Here is an 18,184-nt window from a genome sequence, read left to right on the forward strand (position 1 = left end):
CCTTGATGGTGTGATACACCTGGCATGAACAAACGCCGCTGCCAGGCAGCCACGTGCTGAGCGGCGCACGCCACGCTTAACCACCTATCCACCATCTTTGCCCAAGCCACGGGGCACCCATTGCACCACCAAGGAATCACCTACACGTCATCAAGTAGTTGACATATTAGAAAAACAAGTGATTCATACTTAATCTCAAAAGGAACCAATTTTAATGTTCTTTAGCTACCTCAAGGAACTAGGGTTTGGTCAGCGTCAAGTCTTGTTCTCAGATGTCCTTCTTGGTGACCTTCTGTCCGAGCTTTGTCCCATAGTAATCTATGATGGCCTGGAGTCACGCCTCATGATGGATGTCGATGATGCATTTCCTGCAAGCTCACTTAGCCACTGCCTCCGCCGTTCCCTCGAATCCGTCGTCAAGTTTGAAGTACTCCTGCATATACAGACACGATGTATGCATTAGTTATTTCAAGTAGAGTCCAATGAGTGCATTGTATTGAGCCATGTAGTGCGAGGAAGACTTACCCAGAACTCCCGAATGACGAGCGCAGCCACGGTGCCTGCTTTCCACGTGGGGTGTGGACTCGTAGTGGGCAAACGTGAAGGTGGGCTTGAGGTTCCCGACATGCATGACCATGCTAGGGAAGTGTCTCCTGCACAGGAGACCTAGGATGCCATTGACATGGCGGGAGGCAGTGTTCCCCGACACAATCTCCCACCCCCTACAGAAGTGATTAAGAAAACATATTAGTCTCTATTTCGATATCGAACATAGCATAAGAAGTAAAAGTGATAACATGCAAAGGCACTTACCTTTGCCCCTCTGGGCGAATCACTGGGCGTAGACGAGTATGCGGTCGGCCTGGACGGTACCTTGGTTTTGAACCAGGAAATAAAATCGAGGCTCCCTTGTCCCGCACCCTTGGAAAGAAGGGTATCACATTCCGGCGGGGTTGGTTCCCTTGAATGGGGCCAGTATTCATGAATGAATTCCCTGTAATGACAAACAAGGGGGTTGGATGTAGAATAGTGCGGGATTATTGAAACAAGTCCATTGAGAACTTACGCAATATATGGGTCCACCTCTTCAAGGTTGGTCAGCACATATAACATGATTTTGTGCCACTCCACATTTGTCAGGGGCTTATTGGTTGATGCACCTGCTCTTCCAAGTTGCCCTCGGAAAAGGCTGAGGCTCGAGGCATTTTTGTCAGCATTGTAACAAGGAGGTGGATTATGCACACTTGGAAGGTTGTCAGAATAATACAATGTTGTGAAGTTTGACACCTCCTCCATAGTGAATGCACTTGCAATGGAAGCCTCAATTTGCCTTTGTTTTTACACTTTTTCTGAAGTGTCTTAGGCATCTCTCGATTGGATAGCACCAACGGACCTGCACGGGCCCCCCCATTCATGCCTCATACGGAGGTGCAATATCAGATGCTGCATCGGATTGAAGAAGCCGGGTGGAAGATCTTCTCCAACTTGCAAATGCAAGACAGGTGCCACTTTTTGCAAGTCAGCAATCACGGTCCGAGATAACTCCTTAGGCACAGAGCTGGTGGAAGAAGTAGCTCAACTCTGCCAGCACTGTCCATATGTGCTCAGGGACAAAGCCTCGAACCATCGTTGGAAGAAGCCGCTCAATCCATATGTGGTAGTCATGACTCTTCATCCCATTCACTCGGAGAGTAGTTAAGTTCACTCCCCTCCTCAGATTCGTTGCATACCCATCAGGAAACATTAATGTCTGGATCCATTGGAGTACTTTCCTCCTTTGTCTGGGGGTCAAGACGAAATCTACCTTAGGGCCTTTTCCATGTCTTGCCGCCTCCAGGAGCATGCATCTCTCGATGTGGTCTATCACACAACTCTGCCAGGTCCACTCTAGCCTTAGGGTTGTCCTTTGACTTTTCAGTTTCCATGATTGTTCCCTAGAGTGCCTCAGCGACATTCTTTTCTGTGTGCATGACATCAATGTAATGCGGCATAAGAAGGTCATCAAAATAGGGGAGCCTCGTCAAGCCCGACTTATGAGTCCACATGTGTTCCTCGCTGTATCCCACGAAGCCATCACCTTCTTGATTCTCCACAAGAGAATCTATCTGAGCATGAACCTCGGCACCAGTCATCATCTGTGGTGCAGGTTCTGTCACTTACGACACCTTTGTAAAGTTCTTGGTGTCTTGCCTGAATGGATGCTCAGGAGGGAGGAATTGATGATGTTTTGTCGAACGACGAATACTTGCCACCCTTCTTGAGCCAGATGAACCTCAGACGATCCTTGCATAATGGACATGGGAACTTCCCATGGACCACCAACCGGAGAATATCCCATATGCTAGGAAGTCATGCATGGAGTACTGGTACCAAACGTGCATTTTGAAGGGTGTCTTGTAGCTCTATCGTATGTCCATACCCCATCCTCCCAAGCACTAACCAATTCATCAATTAGAGGCTCCATGAAGACACCCATCTTCTTTCCCCGGGTGTCTAGGAATTATCAATGACAAGAATACGTTCTGACGTTCAAAGGCGACGCCAGGGGGGAGATTGAGGGGGATGACGAACATGGGCCAACATGTATAGGGGGGCAGCCATCAAACCATAAGGATTGAACCCATCTGTTGCCATCAACTAAAATAGATATCAACGAGTAACGTAACCATCAACTACATCTACGTGGTGTTCCTACTATCTAATAGGTGAGGATATGTCCTAATCCCACCCGCGGATGCATAGACGAGGTTAGTTTCCATGGTCTACTCCGAGCCGAGATAGAATTTTGGCAGCACCTCCCCGCTGTTCTCCAGATACACATCCTGGCAGGGAGAGTGTGTATCCGGAGAACAACACGGAGGTGATGCCAAAACTCTGTCTCGGATTGGAGCAGACCATGGAAACTAACCTTGTCTACGCATCCGTGGGCTGTCTAGAAAACGTGGACAATCCGAAACAGATACGGTTATACATATGCAAAGATCTGCATACTTCCAACCATATCTCTTTTGGATGGGAGATGCCTAACTGGGTTACACCGATCTACGACAACGATAAGGAAGAGAGGTTATTTATACCTAGGGTGGCAGTGGAGTCAGGCTAGCGGGGCAGTGGCAAGTCGGTGCAGTGGCGAAGCGAGGCTGTGCAGGCAGGACCACAACACCGACGAAGACGATCGGGGTTGCCTAGGTAGTACGGGTCCCCTCCGACAGGTCCTGCTTTGCAAAACAAGAAACACAACACTACAAGTTGAAAATTTTGGCAGAACCTCCCCTGTACAGGGAGGTTTCCAAAACCTGCAAAAAATAACGGCACGAAGGCCGACATTCACAAGGGCACGAAGGCCGACATTCACAACGGCATGAAGGCCAACATTCATGGCACGAAGGCCGACATTCACAAGGGCACGAAGGCCAACATTCACGACATTCACAACGGCACGAAGGCCGACATTCACGCACGAAGGCCGACATTCACAAAGGGATGGTGCATATACCTTGGGCGGTGGTGGGACGTGCACGCGCAGAAGAAGACGCCAAGAACTCCTCCTCCTTCTCCTTCTCTTCCCCTTCCTCCTTCCTCCTTCCTCCTTCCTCCTCTCCTTCTTCCCCTTCTTCTCTTCTTTTCCTCTTCTTCTCCTTCTCTTCCCCTTCCTCCTTCTCCTCTTCTCCTTCATCCTACTTCACCTCTGCCTCCTCCCCTCCAAGAACCGATGGCGAGGGGGGGGGGGGGGCGGGCTGGGCGCGGCCCCCACGGGGAGGGGAGGTGAAGGCAGCCCTCCCTCTCCTTCTCTAGCAGCAGTGGTCCACCGGCGTTTGGCGACGCCGGTGGGGGCACGGGTGGGGCGCGAAGGGGAGGGGAGGGGAGGAGAGGCGGGCGCACGGGTGGGGCGGGCAGGCCGGAGCGGCGGGGTCGGTGGCCGCCGGCGTGGCACGGCCCGCAGCAGCGGGCGGCGGGGCTGGGGGCGGGCGCGGGGCGGCGGTGCTAGGGGTGCAGGGCGGGGACGTAGCGCGGGGATGGGGGCGCGGGGGTCGCCGTGCAGTGGCGGGTCTTGCCGGCGGGGGCGGGGCTCGCCGGCGGGGGGGGCGGGCGCGCGGCGGCGGCGGCGGGCCACAGCGACGGGTGCGGGTGGCGCGCGCGCTTGTGTGGGCCGATGGGGCTTCGGGGTGGGGCCGGCCGAAGGAAATTCCCTTTCCTTTGCCGAGTGCCCCGCAGAACTGGCACTCGACAAAGGATTTTAATTTTTTTTTCAAATATCTTTGCCGAGTGCCGTAGATATGGCGCTCGGCAAAGAGTTTTCTTTTTTTTTAAAAAAGAAACAACCGTACTTAAAAAGAAAAAAAACTTACCCTCTTTGCCGAGTGCCGCCAGATCTGGCACTCAGCAAAGCTCAGATTAAAAAAATCTGAAATCGTCCGTGTTTTTTTTTTTAAAAACTTTCACCTTTGCTGAGTGCCCCCCTGTTAGGCACTCGGCAAAGAGTCATTGCCGAGTGCCAGGGTTGGGCACTCAGGCAAAGCATAATTTTTTTTTGTTTTTGCCTCCAAACTTTTTCTTCAGCCCTTACACATTAAGTTGAAGTACATCCTCAAATTTGGCACATTTCTCGATCTTTTTGCTATATATCCTTAATTTATGTTCAATTAATTGGTATTTTTCGGGAAATGTAAGTCTGAACTACATGTGCATCGAATCATGGAATTCGACGAGTGGAAAAATGATATTCGCGTTACTTATTGTATTTTGAGACCGTTTCCAGGAGCACGCCCGAAGTTTCAAACATCTCACGCATGAAACAATGGCGACAAAATTGCGGGTGAAGTGTTTTTTAATTATATAAAATGCAAACGAAGTTCGAAAATCATGAAACTTGGGGACGCGTCTTTACATCACATGTGGAGGCTATGGTAAAAATTTGAGAATATTTCGCACACGTTGTCACGTAGGAATGGTTAGAAACCTAGACATCTCACGTGGTGATCACGTGAGATACCCCTTCTTGAAGTACCCTTCTTGAAGCAAAACTGAAATACCCGTCTTGCATGAGAAAGAGAAGACGTGGTTGAAAGTAAAATAGTTTTGGCATTGATGGTGAAAGTACTGTATAGCTAAAGCCGTTTATTTTGCACTGCATCAGGTGCAGTTCTTCACAGGTATGTGTCCTGACAAGGTTGCCATCGGCAATAATACCCAGCAACTTTGAAATTAGCTAGCTAATATATATGTGAGTCCTATAAATGCACACGAATGACAACAGATTCTTGTCATTTGTAGTAAGAAAATAGAAAGAAAGAAACACAAATACCATAAACACACACAATGACAATGGATTCTTATCATCTGCTAGTAATAAGAAATAGAAGAAAAGAACCACAAACATCATAAATATCCGTGCACCAGTACTGAGGGGGCAATCATGTATTGCATTTTTTACTTTTTTAAAAATAGACACATGAAAACAGAGGATATATAATTAGCATAATTAATAACATGGTCTCCAGGCAAATGAAACTTAACAAAGTACACACAGGATAAACAAATATAATTTGTGTTTGCTTATTTCAACCCTTATGATGACATTTATACCGAGAACCCTGATGGAGCAAAGCGCATGAGGATGTTGGAGCTTTCAGGTTTTGGAGCTGCGATGTCCTCTTCTCAGCAAAACGGCGCCACCCACGAATCAGCCGAACAGTCTTATAATCCACAAGTTCTTTGAAAGTCTTGTGAGGCATCCTCTGTCCCGAACATATCTTGGCTGCGATCTCGTTGAACTGACTGGTCAAATCTTGGTCTTATCAATCCATTTGATTGTTACCGCGCAGCACAAGCCTAGCAAGGCCTGCTGCAGTTCGCTTAGTCCCTGGTGTTGCTCACCCTTTTTGTGATGAGGGGTAGAGCTTGCTTTCCCTGTCCATTATCATTACCATGCGGAACACCACCTTGTTCTAAGTCCAGGCCGTCCTCTGCCAGAAGAACGTTGCCGCCGTTGTTTGCTTCTTTTACAACTTGTTTTCCTTCAGTCGTCATGAGCCAATGGACAATTTCTTTGAGTACCTGAGGCACCAATAATGGTAGTTCAGACTTCAGAGTGACAACAGTAGTACTCTATACAAATATACATGATGCCAGTATATAGGAATGAACGAGATGTTTTACATAAAAAAAACTGTTTGTGCACAGGTACGTTAATTACCTCTTCCATCACATTGGCGACGGATTTCTTCAGCTCCTTGAGATTTTCATCAATCCTTGGTGTAATATCGACAAAGATCCCCCAGGATCATTGCTGCATCTATTCTGTGTGCATTGTTTTCGGCACCTGCAACTGTTCTGGGCGAGGCTTGCCATAACATAAACAACTGATGGTAGCATACTCGTGTCACTTGCCTCCGTTATCGAAAGATATCATGGCCTGCATCTTCTCACCTGCTAATCTTGTGGTTGTAGCTACTCTTTTTTAACAAATGAGTGTGCATCGCATATCCTGCCAACAAAGTGATAATCTGGCAGAAAAAAATGTGCAGAAGTATCCCATACGAATATTTTGCTGCTGCTTGCACCAGGCACAATGGAGGGCGGTGTATGTATATCCACCAGAGGGCGGTGTAAGAGGACCTGTGCGGCTTTTCTTTTCAGCCTCATGTGACATTTGGGGCACCCCAGGGTTCTCATGATCGCTGCTTGGCTGCTGCTTGAGATCTCACTTGTCAGGTTGTTGTTTCCGGTCCCTGCTCCTAGACTAGCCGTGAACCGATTCATGAATTCTAGTGATTCCTCTGCTATGCTGTTACCATTCATCATGATGGTCCATGTGGAGCTTGTCTGAGGTTAGGTGCGCCATCGTCTTGGATACCAGACCTTCAGTGTTGCTTATGACTTCTGCAGTTGTTCTCGTTCACAGCAACCTTCCGGAGGATACGGAGGCCTTGCACCACCAGATCTCTATAGCCCTGGAGCGGGTTACGACTGTCACTTTCATCCGTTGCTCTTGGAGGTGCGTCGACTTTGAAAGTGTACGACAGCTCCTCTCCATCTAGCAGCCAGTCCCGCTCGTACTCCTTAGGTACATGCCGAGGTCGCTTATATCCCTCAGGTCCCCAACTGTATTCCTCAAATGTACTCCTTGGGATGATATGCACTCAATCATCATGCCTTGAGGTAAACTGGGTCCAAATGATGGATCAAATGTCTTGTCGGACCAAATGTCTCTAGCAGTCGCTGGACCACATGGCTGAAGGATGCTGATCCAGTCAGTAGTTGTTTTAGAAGACCTGACCGTTCGCTCCAGGGAGTTACTGTGCTAAGAATCAGGATCCCAGAAACGTAGTCGTACTTTGACTTAGATTCCATCAACAACTCCACTGCATATGTGACGAGATTCCTTCCTCTCGCAAATGATGGATCCTTCATACATCCTGCCACAGTTTCATCTAGTTACTCCGAAACTAAGTCTCTCTCTAGTGAATAATCTTTGGCCACTACTTCCACTAGTCCGGTTCTTGCTGCTAAATCATAGATGGACCTGTAGCCATAAACCACACCTTGGGCTCCGGAGCGGCGACGCGGGTGTCGTGGAGGTCTTTGGGGGCGGCGGGCGCGGGCGTCCAGGAGGTCCCCGGGGCCGGTGGCTTTGGCTTCGAGGACGGCTCGGGGAGGCAGTGCGGCCGTCGGGGAGGGCGCTTGGGGTGGGCAGCGTGGGTGCGATCCTGGAGGAGCCCTCGGGTGGCAGCATGCGTGCGAGCTCAGAGGAGCCCTCGAGGCGGCAACGGATGTGAGTGGAGGAAGACCTAGGGGCTGCGGTGGCGCAAATGTGAGTGGCCCAAGCCTAGTCGGGCTGCAGGCGGCCAGCGGGTTTGCATAGGTGTGTAGAGAAGTTGATGACCGGGTTTAGGATAGATGGCCGTACTATCAAGAGGGGCAAACTTATTTGCATATCGGTCATCTAGTGCCACTTAAGCGATCTAACTTTGCATACGTGTTAGGATCGAGTGGCGTGGCAAGTTGAGTAGCTAACTCCTTGAAAATGATTGTGAAAATGCTAACACACATACACATGGTGGTGTACACTTGGCTGGTGTTGGCACATTTACAAAGGAGAAGAAGTTGGAGTTGATGTGGATCAACTTGGTGAAGGAAAGGAGGTGAAACTAGGTCACTGGAAGTGACCGGGACTCTACGCAGCGCAGCGACCGGACGCTGGCTAGCGAGTCCGGTCATGTGTTCCTGAGAGGGCATGGTCTCGGTCAAGTGACCGGAAGCTGGGCGAAGAGGTGACCTGAAGCACAGTGGCCGCGTCTGGTTAGGCTGACGTACGCTGACGCAGGCAGGCGCAAGAGGCCAAGAGATGATCGGACGCACCTGTGTGTCCGGTCACCTATGATCGGACATGTCCAGTTCATGTTTTTGCTTCTCTAGAATCTTACTGGAAATGACGACTCAGGCGTAGCAGCGTCCCGGTCATCCTCACGATGCGTGTCCGGTCGTAACTTAACCATTGAGATCGGGTGCTCAGCATTTGAAGCCAGGGATGACATGGCAGCCATCGATTGATCGGACGCTGGCAGGGTGCGTCCGGTCGATCCGAAAATCCGCCCAGTGAAGGGGTAATGACTATTTTGGCCCGTGGGGCTATAAATAGATGTGTTGGTCGGCCTTTGGCCGATAGTGGAGCAGAGCTTGAGCACCCTTGAGCCTTGGTGGCTTGTGTAGGTGTGCTTGGGAGCCCTCTAACTCACTTGATCTTGATAGTGTTCATCCGATCGAGTGAGTGAGCGATTCTAGTGCGATTGCATCGTGAGGTTGCATCGAGTGGCACTAGATGATCGAGTTGCAAGCTAGTGGTGCTTGTTACTCTTGGAGGTTGCCACCTCCTAGATGGCTTGGTGGTGGTCTCCGTTGAAGCACGCCAAGAAGATTGTGCGGTGCTCCGAAGAAGTGATTGTGAGGGGGATTGTGCTCACCCCCACGGGAGCCGCGAAGAGCAACTCTATTAGAGCGAGACGTGAAGGGCGACAAGTGGTCCGGCCGGGTCAAGTGCTAGAGCTTGTGGTAAGCACTCCATGTGGGAGAGTGTGACTTGCGGGTCACCACTAACAAGAGGACTGGTGGCAACCTTGGAGCTTGTCTCAATGGGGACTAGCGTGTTTGGCAAGCACGTGAACCTCAGGATAAAAATCATCGTGTCATCCTTGTATTCCGGTTGGTTTGCATCCTCGTTACACAAGCTTGTATTTAATTCATTTATATTGTGCTTGTGTAGTTGCTCTTGTAATTAGTTAGCTTGTGTAGCTTGCTAGTTACCTTCTAGCTTGTGTAGCATAGAAGTAGCTCCCTTGCGTGGCTAATTTGGTTTGTGTAACCTTGTTAGCCACATTGCTTAGTTTGTGTAGCTAAGTATTTGTGCTCTCTAATTTAGCATTGGTTGCCTTGTTATTGAGCATTGCTAGTGAGCTTAGGAGCTTTGTGTTTTTGCTTACTAGAATTGTGTAGGAGCTCCCCGGTGTGCAAAATACTAGTGGCATAGGTTTGTGTGACCTTGCTCCTAGAGTTGGATAGGTGAGCTCTAGCTAGTTTGGCACCTTAGTTGCTTAATTAGGATCTTTGCAAGGTGCTAGAGAACATAGATAGAGGGTGTAGTCTTAGCTAGACCGATAGTTTTAATTCCGCACTTGTTTCTCTTCATCCTGGTACTGCTTGGTTAGCTTGGTTTTATAAAGGACTACCCCCCTCTAGTCCGCCATCTCAATCCTACACCTGCCTTGGGTTAGCTTGGTTTGGGAAATTTATTATAGTAATGGAAGACTACCTGGTACTGCTAATAACAAGGGCTCTTTTTGGTGGAGGGGTAGCAAAGACTGATCTGAACGATGGGAAAACTTGCCTGCTTTGGCAGGATATTTGGGGGCAAGACTGCATTCCTCAGCTAGCATACCCAGAGCTGTTCTCCTTCGCAAAAATCAAGGCAATCTCAGTAGCTCAAGCTAAGAGTTTAGGGAACTTCCATGACCTTTTTCATCTACCACTCTCAGGAAGAAGCATACAATCAGTACTTGATCCTGCAACAGAGTCTAGATGTTTTACAACTTTCTGATGACAAGGATACCTAGGGCTTTATTTGGGGATCAAACTTCTTTCTCTTCTTCAAAGGTGTATAAGCAGCTGAGTGTCCATTGCGCTGTCCACGCGACATTTAAATGGCTTGGGAGGAGCTCATGTCAAAATAAGCACAGAGTTTTTTTCTGGTTGATTTTGCAAGATAGGCTTAATACCAGAAGCATGCTTAGAAGAAGACACATGGCATTGGAGAACTATAACTGTGTCCTTTGCAATGGACAAGTGGAAAGAAACAATTGAGCATCTCTTCATCTCTTGCCCTTTTGCTTCTGAATGTTGGAGCCTAATCAACCTGCAGGTCAATCAAAATTTAAACCCTCTCCAGAACTTGGAATGGCTCAGACTTCATAAAGCAAAAGTTCTTTATGGAGATCATCATCCTCTTTTGCTGGGCTATCTGGATGAGCAGGAACAACTTCATTTTCAGGTAGATCCCTCCTTCTACCCAAGGGTGCAAAAACATCTTCAGGATTGAGCTAGAGCTGATGCTATGCAGATCAAAGAAGAAGTACTTTCCTAAAATTCAAGAATGGATAACCCGCTTAAATTAGGATGGAGGCCTCTTGTGTACTCTTAGATCTTCTTCACCTTCCTTTTCTTAATTCCTTAGAATGTTTTTTTCCAGCTACCTCACCATGTTTTGTACTCTTGGACTGTTGTTTTTTTTACCTTGTTTAAATATATGCCAGTAGGGCCTGCTTGGCCCTCCTGTTCTTTAAAAAAAAGTCCACACCATATGTGACTAGGTTTCTTCGTCTCCCAAATGATGGATCCTTCGTACATCCTGCTACTATTTCATCTAGGTACTCCAAAACAAGGTCTGTCTCCACTGAATAATGATGAGCCACATCTTCCACTAGTCCAGTTCTCGTCGCTACATCATAGATGGTTCCTATAGCCATAAACCACACCTTGGACCACAGCTAGGGAGTACAAGACCACAGATAGAGCGCTGGCAGGTTTGTACCTCCATCAGTGTCACCGTAGTCGTCTTGTATCAGACGCCACATTGAAATTCCAGTAGAGATATACAACCCAATGAATAGTATTTTTCTCTCACAACAAATAAGCCTTGTTCGCTTGACTTATAAGTCGTACTTTTCAGCCAACGAACAGTATTTTTCTCACAACAAATCAGCTAACAGTACTTTCAGCCATGACTTATCAGCCAAGCGAACAGGACAATAAAACCGCTAGAGGACACAAGACAATAGCAAGCACCAGCACTTGGACCCACAACAAAACACATGCTACCATGATCCGTGCAGTCGTCGGCAGTTTTTTGACTTCTTTATTAATTTTTGAAGTAATCGGGGTGTTTGTGTCTTTTTTGAATGGCCTCCTAGATCGCGGCAACTACAGCAGCCAACAAGCCGTTGAAAGAATCCAGAAGATCACTTGCCTTTTCCTTTAAAAGGAAATCGAAGACCCTGTTAAAGTGTTTCAAGTGAGATTATTAGGGAAGTCAAAGCCGTGTACCTTAGCAAAGATGCCAGCAAACTGTACAAATGACAAATCTATCTATACGATAAAGGAGCGAAGGAATTAGAAAATACCTGTTACTAAAAAAACATCACTTTAGATTTACATTAAACGCATCTGATTTGGTAGTTAGCCGTAGGCCCGGAGCGTTTCGTGGCATCCTGACATTAAGATATAAAGGCACGCCGAATCGGCAGCCTCCCAGGGTGTCCACGTATGTTCTATTTACTTGGTTCGTTAGATCAAAATTCCAGACTCAGATGAAGCGCATCACAGTCAGCCTTCCTCTGTGCATTCGGCAATGGATAGATGAAGGAAGCCCTGGTGATTGTACGCGGCACGCAAATGGACGGTGGCATGTAACAGGGGACGGTGGATTCTCGGCATGCATGGCCGGTGCCTAAATTTGTACGCTCGGCACGGCTCCCATCCCGTCCCCATCTCCGGTTCTCATCCCATCCCATCCCACTCCATTTCTCAGTCGCACAGGCACCTGACCCCGCCGCCTCCAACCCTAGCTAGACGAGCTCCACCTCACCTCACCGCCAGCACCGGCCCCTCCCCCACTGGCCTCCTCCTCCTCTGCTCCTCCCTCCTTCCCCCTGCAACTCTAGCCCCGACGAGCTCCACGACCCTGTCACCACCGCAGCTGCCGGTCGTCTCTCCGGCGTCGGCGGCCACCACTCCCCGCCCGCCTCCCCCTCCCTACTCCTCCATCTCCCGATGGCACGACCACTACCCGCGGCGTCGCAACCGCGTCCGTCCCGCCGGTCCACGTCACCCCTATCCGACCCACCGCCGCCACCCAATCACTCTCTTGTCTCCCGGGTATCTCTAGTCTTCCCCATCTCTCTCGCCGCAGCCACCGGCCTCCCAGCCTGCCAGCCCACCGACGTCGCTCCCTCCTGTCTCCTCTCCCTTTCTCCTCGCTCTCTGTCTTCCTCTCTCCTCTCATTTCCTTCCTCTTCTGAAATCCACAACCACAAGCGGCGGCGAAGGGCGTAGGGCGGCAGGATCCCGACGTGGGTGACGGCGGTGGTGGCGGGTGGATCCCAGTGATGGCGGCTGGATCCCAATGGTGGCTGCTTCTGGATCCCGGCATGAGCACCTTCATTTGCGTCGCCAGGGATGGGCTCGGTCGAGGGGGGGCAGGGCAGATCTATGGAAGCCTAGTCGAGGGGGGGGGGGGGGCGGGATCTACGACAACTTGGTTGAGGGCGGCGGGATCCATGGCGTCGTATCCTGCTCTGATGCGGCCGACTAGGGTTTTTGCCACCGTGGATCTCGCTGTCCATGCCATGGAGACCTCGCCTGGCAGCCTAGAGTCAAGCTCGCCGCCCCAGCCCCGGCCTCGTGGCGACGGCCCTCGTGAGGCCACATGGAGCTGCGCTAACTGCCCCACCCTAGGCCTGCGGTGTTCCCCTCGCCAGATCTCAGCAGCTATCGATTTTGTTTCATGAATTGTGCCTCCTAAACTATAGAACAATAGTTTCTTTTCTGTTTTGTTTGTTAATGTACCGTCATCTGTGGTCAAACTTTACATGCTTAACCAATTATACGAATCAAATATGAGCAACAACGTTATCCTAAAATGCTGAAAGCCATGTCTTGGAAAATTAATTTATAGGTGTTTCTTGTTGATGACTGATATCTGGCATTCACTAAAAGTGAAAACTTTATTGAAAATTAATTGCTTCCGACATTCACAATCAAGAAATAGTTGTATTATAACTATTTTTATTACTCTTGGATTTCTAAGTCTCCAATCTCGATTCATGTTCACAGCTGATCTCTCCCAAACTAGTGTCACATGGACGCTCACTCATTTCTACTAAAAGGGTGCCATTGCTAATTTGAGCACGAGACTCACCAAACACATAATATGAATACCTTATCTATTTTGTTGCTTCTTCCAGGCTTCATGCTTATAAAGCTCCAATTGTTTTATCATGAAAATTTTTCTGCTGAGACGGCTTTCTGGCTTCTCAACATGTTTTGGTGTTCACAGCCTATATCTGCACTTATCTTTCATTGCCTCCATAACAATGCTTAATTGCTGGCTTCTATGAAGGTATCTAATACTGAATATGATGAGCACAAAGGAAGAATAGCAATTGGACGGTTGCATGTAGGAGAACTTCAGCGTGGCATGGAGGTCAAGGTATAAATCTGCTCTGATTGTGCATGTTTTGGCATAATAATGTGAACATGAACATTCCAGTTAGAAAGTTATATAAAACGTGGTAGTATCACAGACAGGCTCAACCAAAGGAGAGATTGAAATTTCTGCTGAGTGAAAATAACCATTTACAGTGAGGTGTTATATGGTTCTTTACTACATATATGTTGGATAAAGTATTACTGAGTTGATGCCACAATGCTGGTAAATTTAATTTGCAATATAATAAAATGTATAGCATTTTTTATGAGTACCTGAGTTTTGCCTTCTCTATTTTAGATTGGCGCCTTATGATTCATCTCAAATTTCTTGAGGAAGTCTGTGAGTAAAGCAAATCATATATAAGATAAAAGGAACTGCTGGGCTTAATTGAGGCCTGAGCAGCCTCCACATCTCTTTATCTTACATTTTAGAAGCTCATTTGGTGCATTCTATTTCGAATTTTATCCTTCTAATCCCAACATGCATGTGAGCAAATGTTATGATATAGTCAGAAATTATTGTGTTTTATGTGAACGAACTGATAGCTTGGTGGTTCACTGTTGTGCAACGAACCAGTTGTGAGTTTGGCTCCCAAACTTGCATGTGGGTGCGCAAATATGTGTGGTGGGCGGTGGTTAGATGTGCCCAATAGTGGTGCTCCTCGGTCGAGTTTGTGCCCGGATGCTGCACTAAAAAATGCCCCTCGCTGTATGCAGCCTTCGGGGCCCTTTGCTAGCCCAAAGTGATTATGGTTTCTACCTCTCAAACAATGTCGTTGGGGCAGTCTTCCCTTAGGGTTAAGGTTTTTTTTTTGTGTTTTATAAATGAAAGTATTGTGATATATTGGGTCTTCAGATTCAGTTTCTCGTTATATGTATTTCATCTATTGAAGGATCTGAGTCTAGCTCAATCCGTGGAAGGTGTGGCTTAACCCTGCACCACCCAGGTTTGGGTCCTCTTCGACTCTAATTCGGTTACATATTTCTTCTTATATACAATGCCACATGGTTCCTCCTTGTTGGTCAAGTTTTTATTTCATCTATTGGTTCCAAAGTCTATTAAGTCTTCTTTTGAATAAAATTAGAAAATTTTCTTCACCTGTTATCATATTATTGCAGTAGAGTTTCTATTGATTAAGATATTTTTCAGGTTTGTACACCAGACGATGCTTGCAGGGTTAGTAAAGTAAGTGAGTTTTTCGTTTATCAGAACTTTAGTCATGTCCCTGTTGAATCTGTTGGTGCTGGTGACATTTGTGCTGTATGTGGAATGGATGGTATCATGGTAGGTGTTTGTGCATTCATATTCATTATTCAATCTTCCAGTTCATATTTATACTTATAACATGATTCTATATGCTTTGAACTATCCAGATTGGGGAAACTATAGCTGATAAAGTTACAGGAACACCATTGCCCACTATCAAAGTGGAGGAGCCAACAGTCAGAATGTCTTTCTCCATCAATACATCACCTTTTGTTGGATGGGAGGTATGTCTATCCTCCATGCTAACAAAAAATATGTTATATCACTTCCTAACATGCTCTTCTGTGTTAAAGAGTTGGGAAATCCATAAAATATACCCTCATTACTCCATATGATCTCTTGTATTCTGTATTCATTGTTCTAAATTCGTGCAGTCAACCTTCTAGAAGCCATAATTATAGATAAAAGGTTTTCTCAGTTCTCACGTTAAAATGGTATTTTGTACACTTGCCATAAAAGTACTTTGGCATTGTTATGCTTCAATAATTTTTGCTAACTACAATAAGGAAACTAATAATCGAAAGTTGGTATTGTTAAGCTAAATTTCTTCTATATCTTAATGAATTGTGTAAATGAGTGCCCTCCATGATAGTGTCCTTACATCACTTGTGAAATACTATACCATGTTAAATATAATGCAATAGTTTGGTTTATTCTCTTTGTAGAATACTGACAAATTTACTTCTTCTCATTCACTTTATTATAGGGGAAATACGTTACTAACCGAAATCTCCGTGACAGGTTGTATCGCGAGCTCGAAAGGAATTTGGCTATGAAAGTAGAAGATGGGGAAACTGCTGATACATTTCTTGCTAGTGGCAGAGGCACACTGCATCTCACAATATTGATAGAGAATATGTAAGAACTTAAATTTGGTAGTTTCATTAATTCAGTGACTTTTGGTTGTCTTAAGAACAATGTGAACTTTGCAGGCGGAGAGAAGGATATAAATTTATGATTGGACCTCCAAAGGTCATAAACAAGACAGTGGATGGAAAACTACTAGAGCCTTATGAGGTAAGTCTATACTTTATTGTATATAGAGAGTTGGAATACATTTATTTACTGATTTATTAGCAATAAACCTCTTTTTCTATTACTTCATTATTCCTGGAACTCCTTTGTCCTTAGTTCCCAACTTCCCATTTAATTAATATGTGCTGTTATGCTACAGATTGCTGCTGTTGAGGTCCCAGAGGAGTCCATGGGATCAGTTGTTAAGCTTTTGGGGCGAAGGCGTGGACAAATGGTCGACATGGAAGCTGACGGGTTTGTGCCATACTTTCATTATCTCATCAAATCGGTGAAATGCTTGTTTACAATCTGTATACTATTTTGATATAGGAATGGCTATAAGACTAGTGCCAATATTCTTCCGACTTATCACGCTTCAACTGGTTTCTTAGAACAACCTTAGAGTCCAGTGCTTCACTCCAGCATTTCCATCCTTGAATGACATACAATATTTATTTTCAACACAATATTTTTATAACTACTAGTACTAACTAAGGGTGTAAAAGTAAGTTTCATAATCCATGCACCAATCTAAGTGAATACAGTATGGAACTAAGAGTAAACTTAATTAAATACTCTTAGCGTCATGTATATTTGAAACAATTTTATTTGAGAAAAAAACTGAAACTTCAATATGAACCTATCCAAACTAACAAAACCCGTCAATTTTCTGTGAGTTCAACAATGGTCAGTTTGCACAATTTAGTTGGGAACTGCTATCTCCTTAATTATCAATCATTTATCTTATCTGCTGATAGGATAGAAATCGTGCAACAGGTGAATTGCTCTAGTTTACGAAAAAGCCACTTTTGAATTAAAAGGGGATTAAGATAAGATTAATTATTGACTTGGCTTGTATTAATCATATTATACTCCAATCTTTTGCGTTCTGCTTTGTGTTATTGAGTCATTGCCTTGATGAGTATCATTTTGAATGGTAGGCCGGAGGGAACAGCATTGCTGAAATACAAGATTCCTACCAGAGGCCTCATTGGACTTCAGAATGCAATTCTTGCAGGTACTCCTCTGCGACTCTGTCTTCTTAGGTGTTCGTCATCTGCGAGTGCAAGTGGTAATAAATTATGGTCTTCTGCTACTGCGAGAGGTCCTCCGTCTTCTTAGATGTTCACTCCTGTGTCTTGAACTAGGGACCAGCAAGTCCTCCCTTGCGTTATATCAATCTTGTACATCTATGTGAAATGGTTGAATCATCTTAGAAATTGCAGTGATGAGAATATTAGTCAATGATAGTATTTGGCTGTTGATGATGATAGCTTCTTATTCCGTTATTTTCCACTTTTCTTGAACTGACTTATCTCAAATGTGCATATCTTGCAACAGATGGTGTCGTGATCATATAATGTGCGTATCTTGGACATTTTAGAACCAATAAGTTCTTTTTGGTCTGTTCTCAGTTCATTAAAAGCTACCTACTTGTCACTAGGCCACTGAGAAAATGATTTGTGAATGGGAAAGTTTGCTCAATGAAATTAGGCTAGCCTATGCTCTCTTTTTACTAGATGACTGATTCAGGCATCTTGGCCTATGCTTGCAATCCTGATATTGTGTGGGTTCCATAATTGATATATGATGGGCACTGCAAATTAATATTAATCGTCTAATTTATATTGAAGAATTATGCCTGTATTTTTTTTGTTAAAATTAGCCTCATCGCCTCTTCCTGTTAAGTAAAGACAATTTCAAAAACTGAATGTCATTGTGCAATTACAAGCAAATTAACTAAAACTGAATGTATTGTTCTAGAGAGAGAGAGAGAGAGAGAGAGAGAGAGAGAGAGAGAGAGAGAGAAGAGAGAGAGAGAGAGAGAGAGAGAGTACTGCATGAATCTGATGTCTAATTGTCAGGAAGCTCCATGACGGCCAGCAGTATCAAAAAGTTCCTTGACTAGCAGTATCGTTTATACCTTGCAGGAATCTGATGTCTTCTATATGCCTCCTACTGCTTTTGGCTCAAACTCTAACACATGTAAGCTTCACCTATTTTTCTTCTATTTTACCTATCATTTCTATGCAGTGATGCGCTCTTGTATGGATCAAATTGTGGCCTTCTAATGATGCTACAGACCTATGCAGTGAGGCGACAGTTTCTTCTATTATGATTTGCACCAGCTATAAGTTAAACAGG

General features: G+C 45.9%; 1 protein-coding gene and 1 pseudogene across 1 annotated transcript; one reads left to right on the forward strand and one right to left on the reverse strand.

Annotated features, from left to right (window-relative positions):
• Positions 1-416: 416 nt before the first annotated feature.
• LOC136503521 (uncharacterized) lies at positions 417-12,712 on the reverse strand (annotated as a pseudogene).
• Positions 12,713-13,663: 951 nt separating this feature from the next.
• LOC136503522 (putative elongation factor TypA-like SVR3, chloroplastic) lies at positions 13,664-17,978 on the forward strand. Its single transcript, XM_066498571.1, has 8 exons — positions 13,664-13,759; positions 14,909-15,043; positions 15,133-15,249; positions 15,732-15,883; positions 15,958-16,042; positions 16,200-16,294; positions 16,981-17,057; positions 17,971-17,978. The coding sequence occupies exons 1-8, from the start codon at positions 13,664-13,666 to the stop codon at positions 17,976-17,978; spliced, it is 765 nt and encodes a 254-aa protein (XP_066354668.1).
• The last annotated feature ends 206 nt before the right edge of the window (positions 17,979-18,184 follow it).

Source organism: Miscanthus floridulus, chromosome 14, assembly GCF_019320115.1.
Source record: "Miscanthus floridulus cultivar M001 chromosome 14, ASM1932011v1, whole genome shotgun sequence".
NCBI classification, from domain to species: domain Eukaryota; kingdom Viridiplantae; phylum Streptophyta; class Magnoliopsida; order Poales; family Poaceae; genus Miscanthus; species Miscanthus floridulus.

Bases quoted from the DNA above. Each gene is read 5' to 3' on its own strand.
- LOC136503522 (XM_066498571.1), top strand. From the start codon at position 13,664: ATGAAGGTATCTAATACTGAATATGATGAGCACAAAGGAAGAATAGCA. The intron at 15,884-15,957 runs GTAAGAACTTAA...TGAACTTTGCAG, and splicing joins ACAATATTGATAGAGAATAT to GCGGAGAGAAGGATATAAAT. The intron at 16,295-16,980 runs GTTTGTGCCATA...TTTGAATGGTAG, and splicing joins GTCGACATGGAAGCTGACGG to GCCGGAGGGAACAGCATTGC.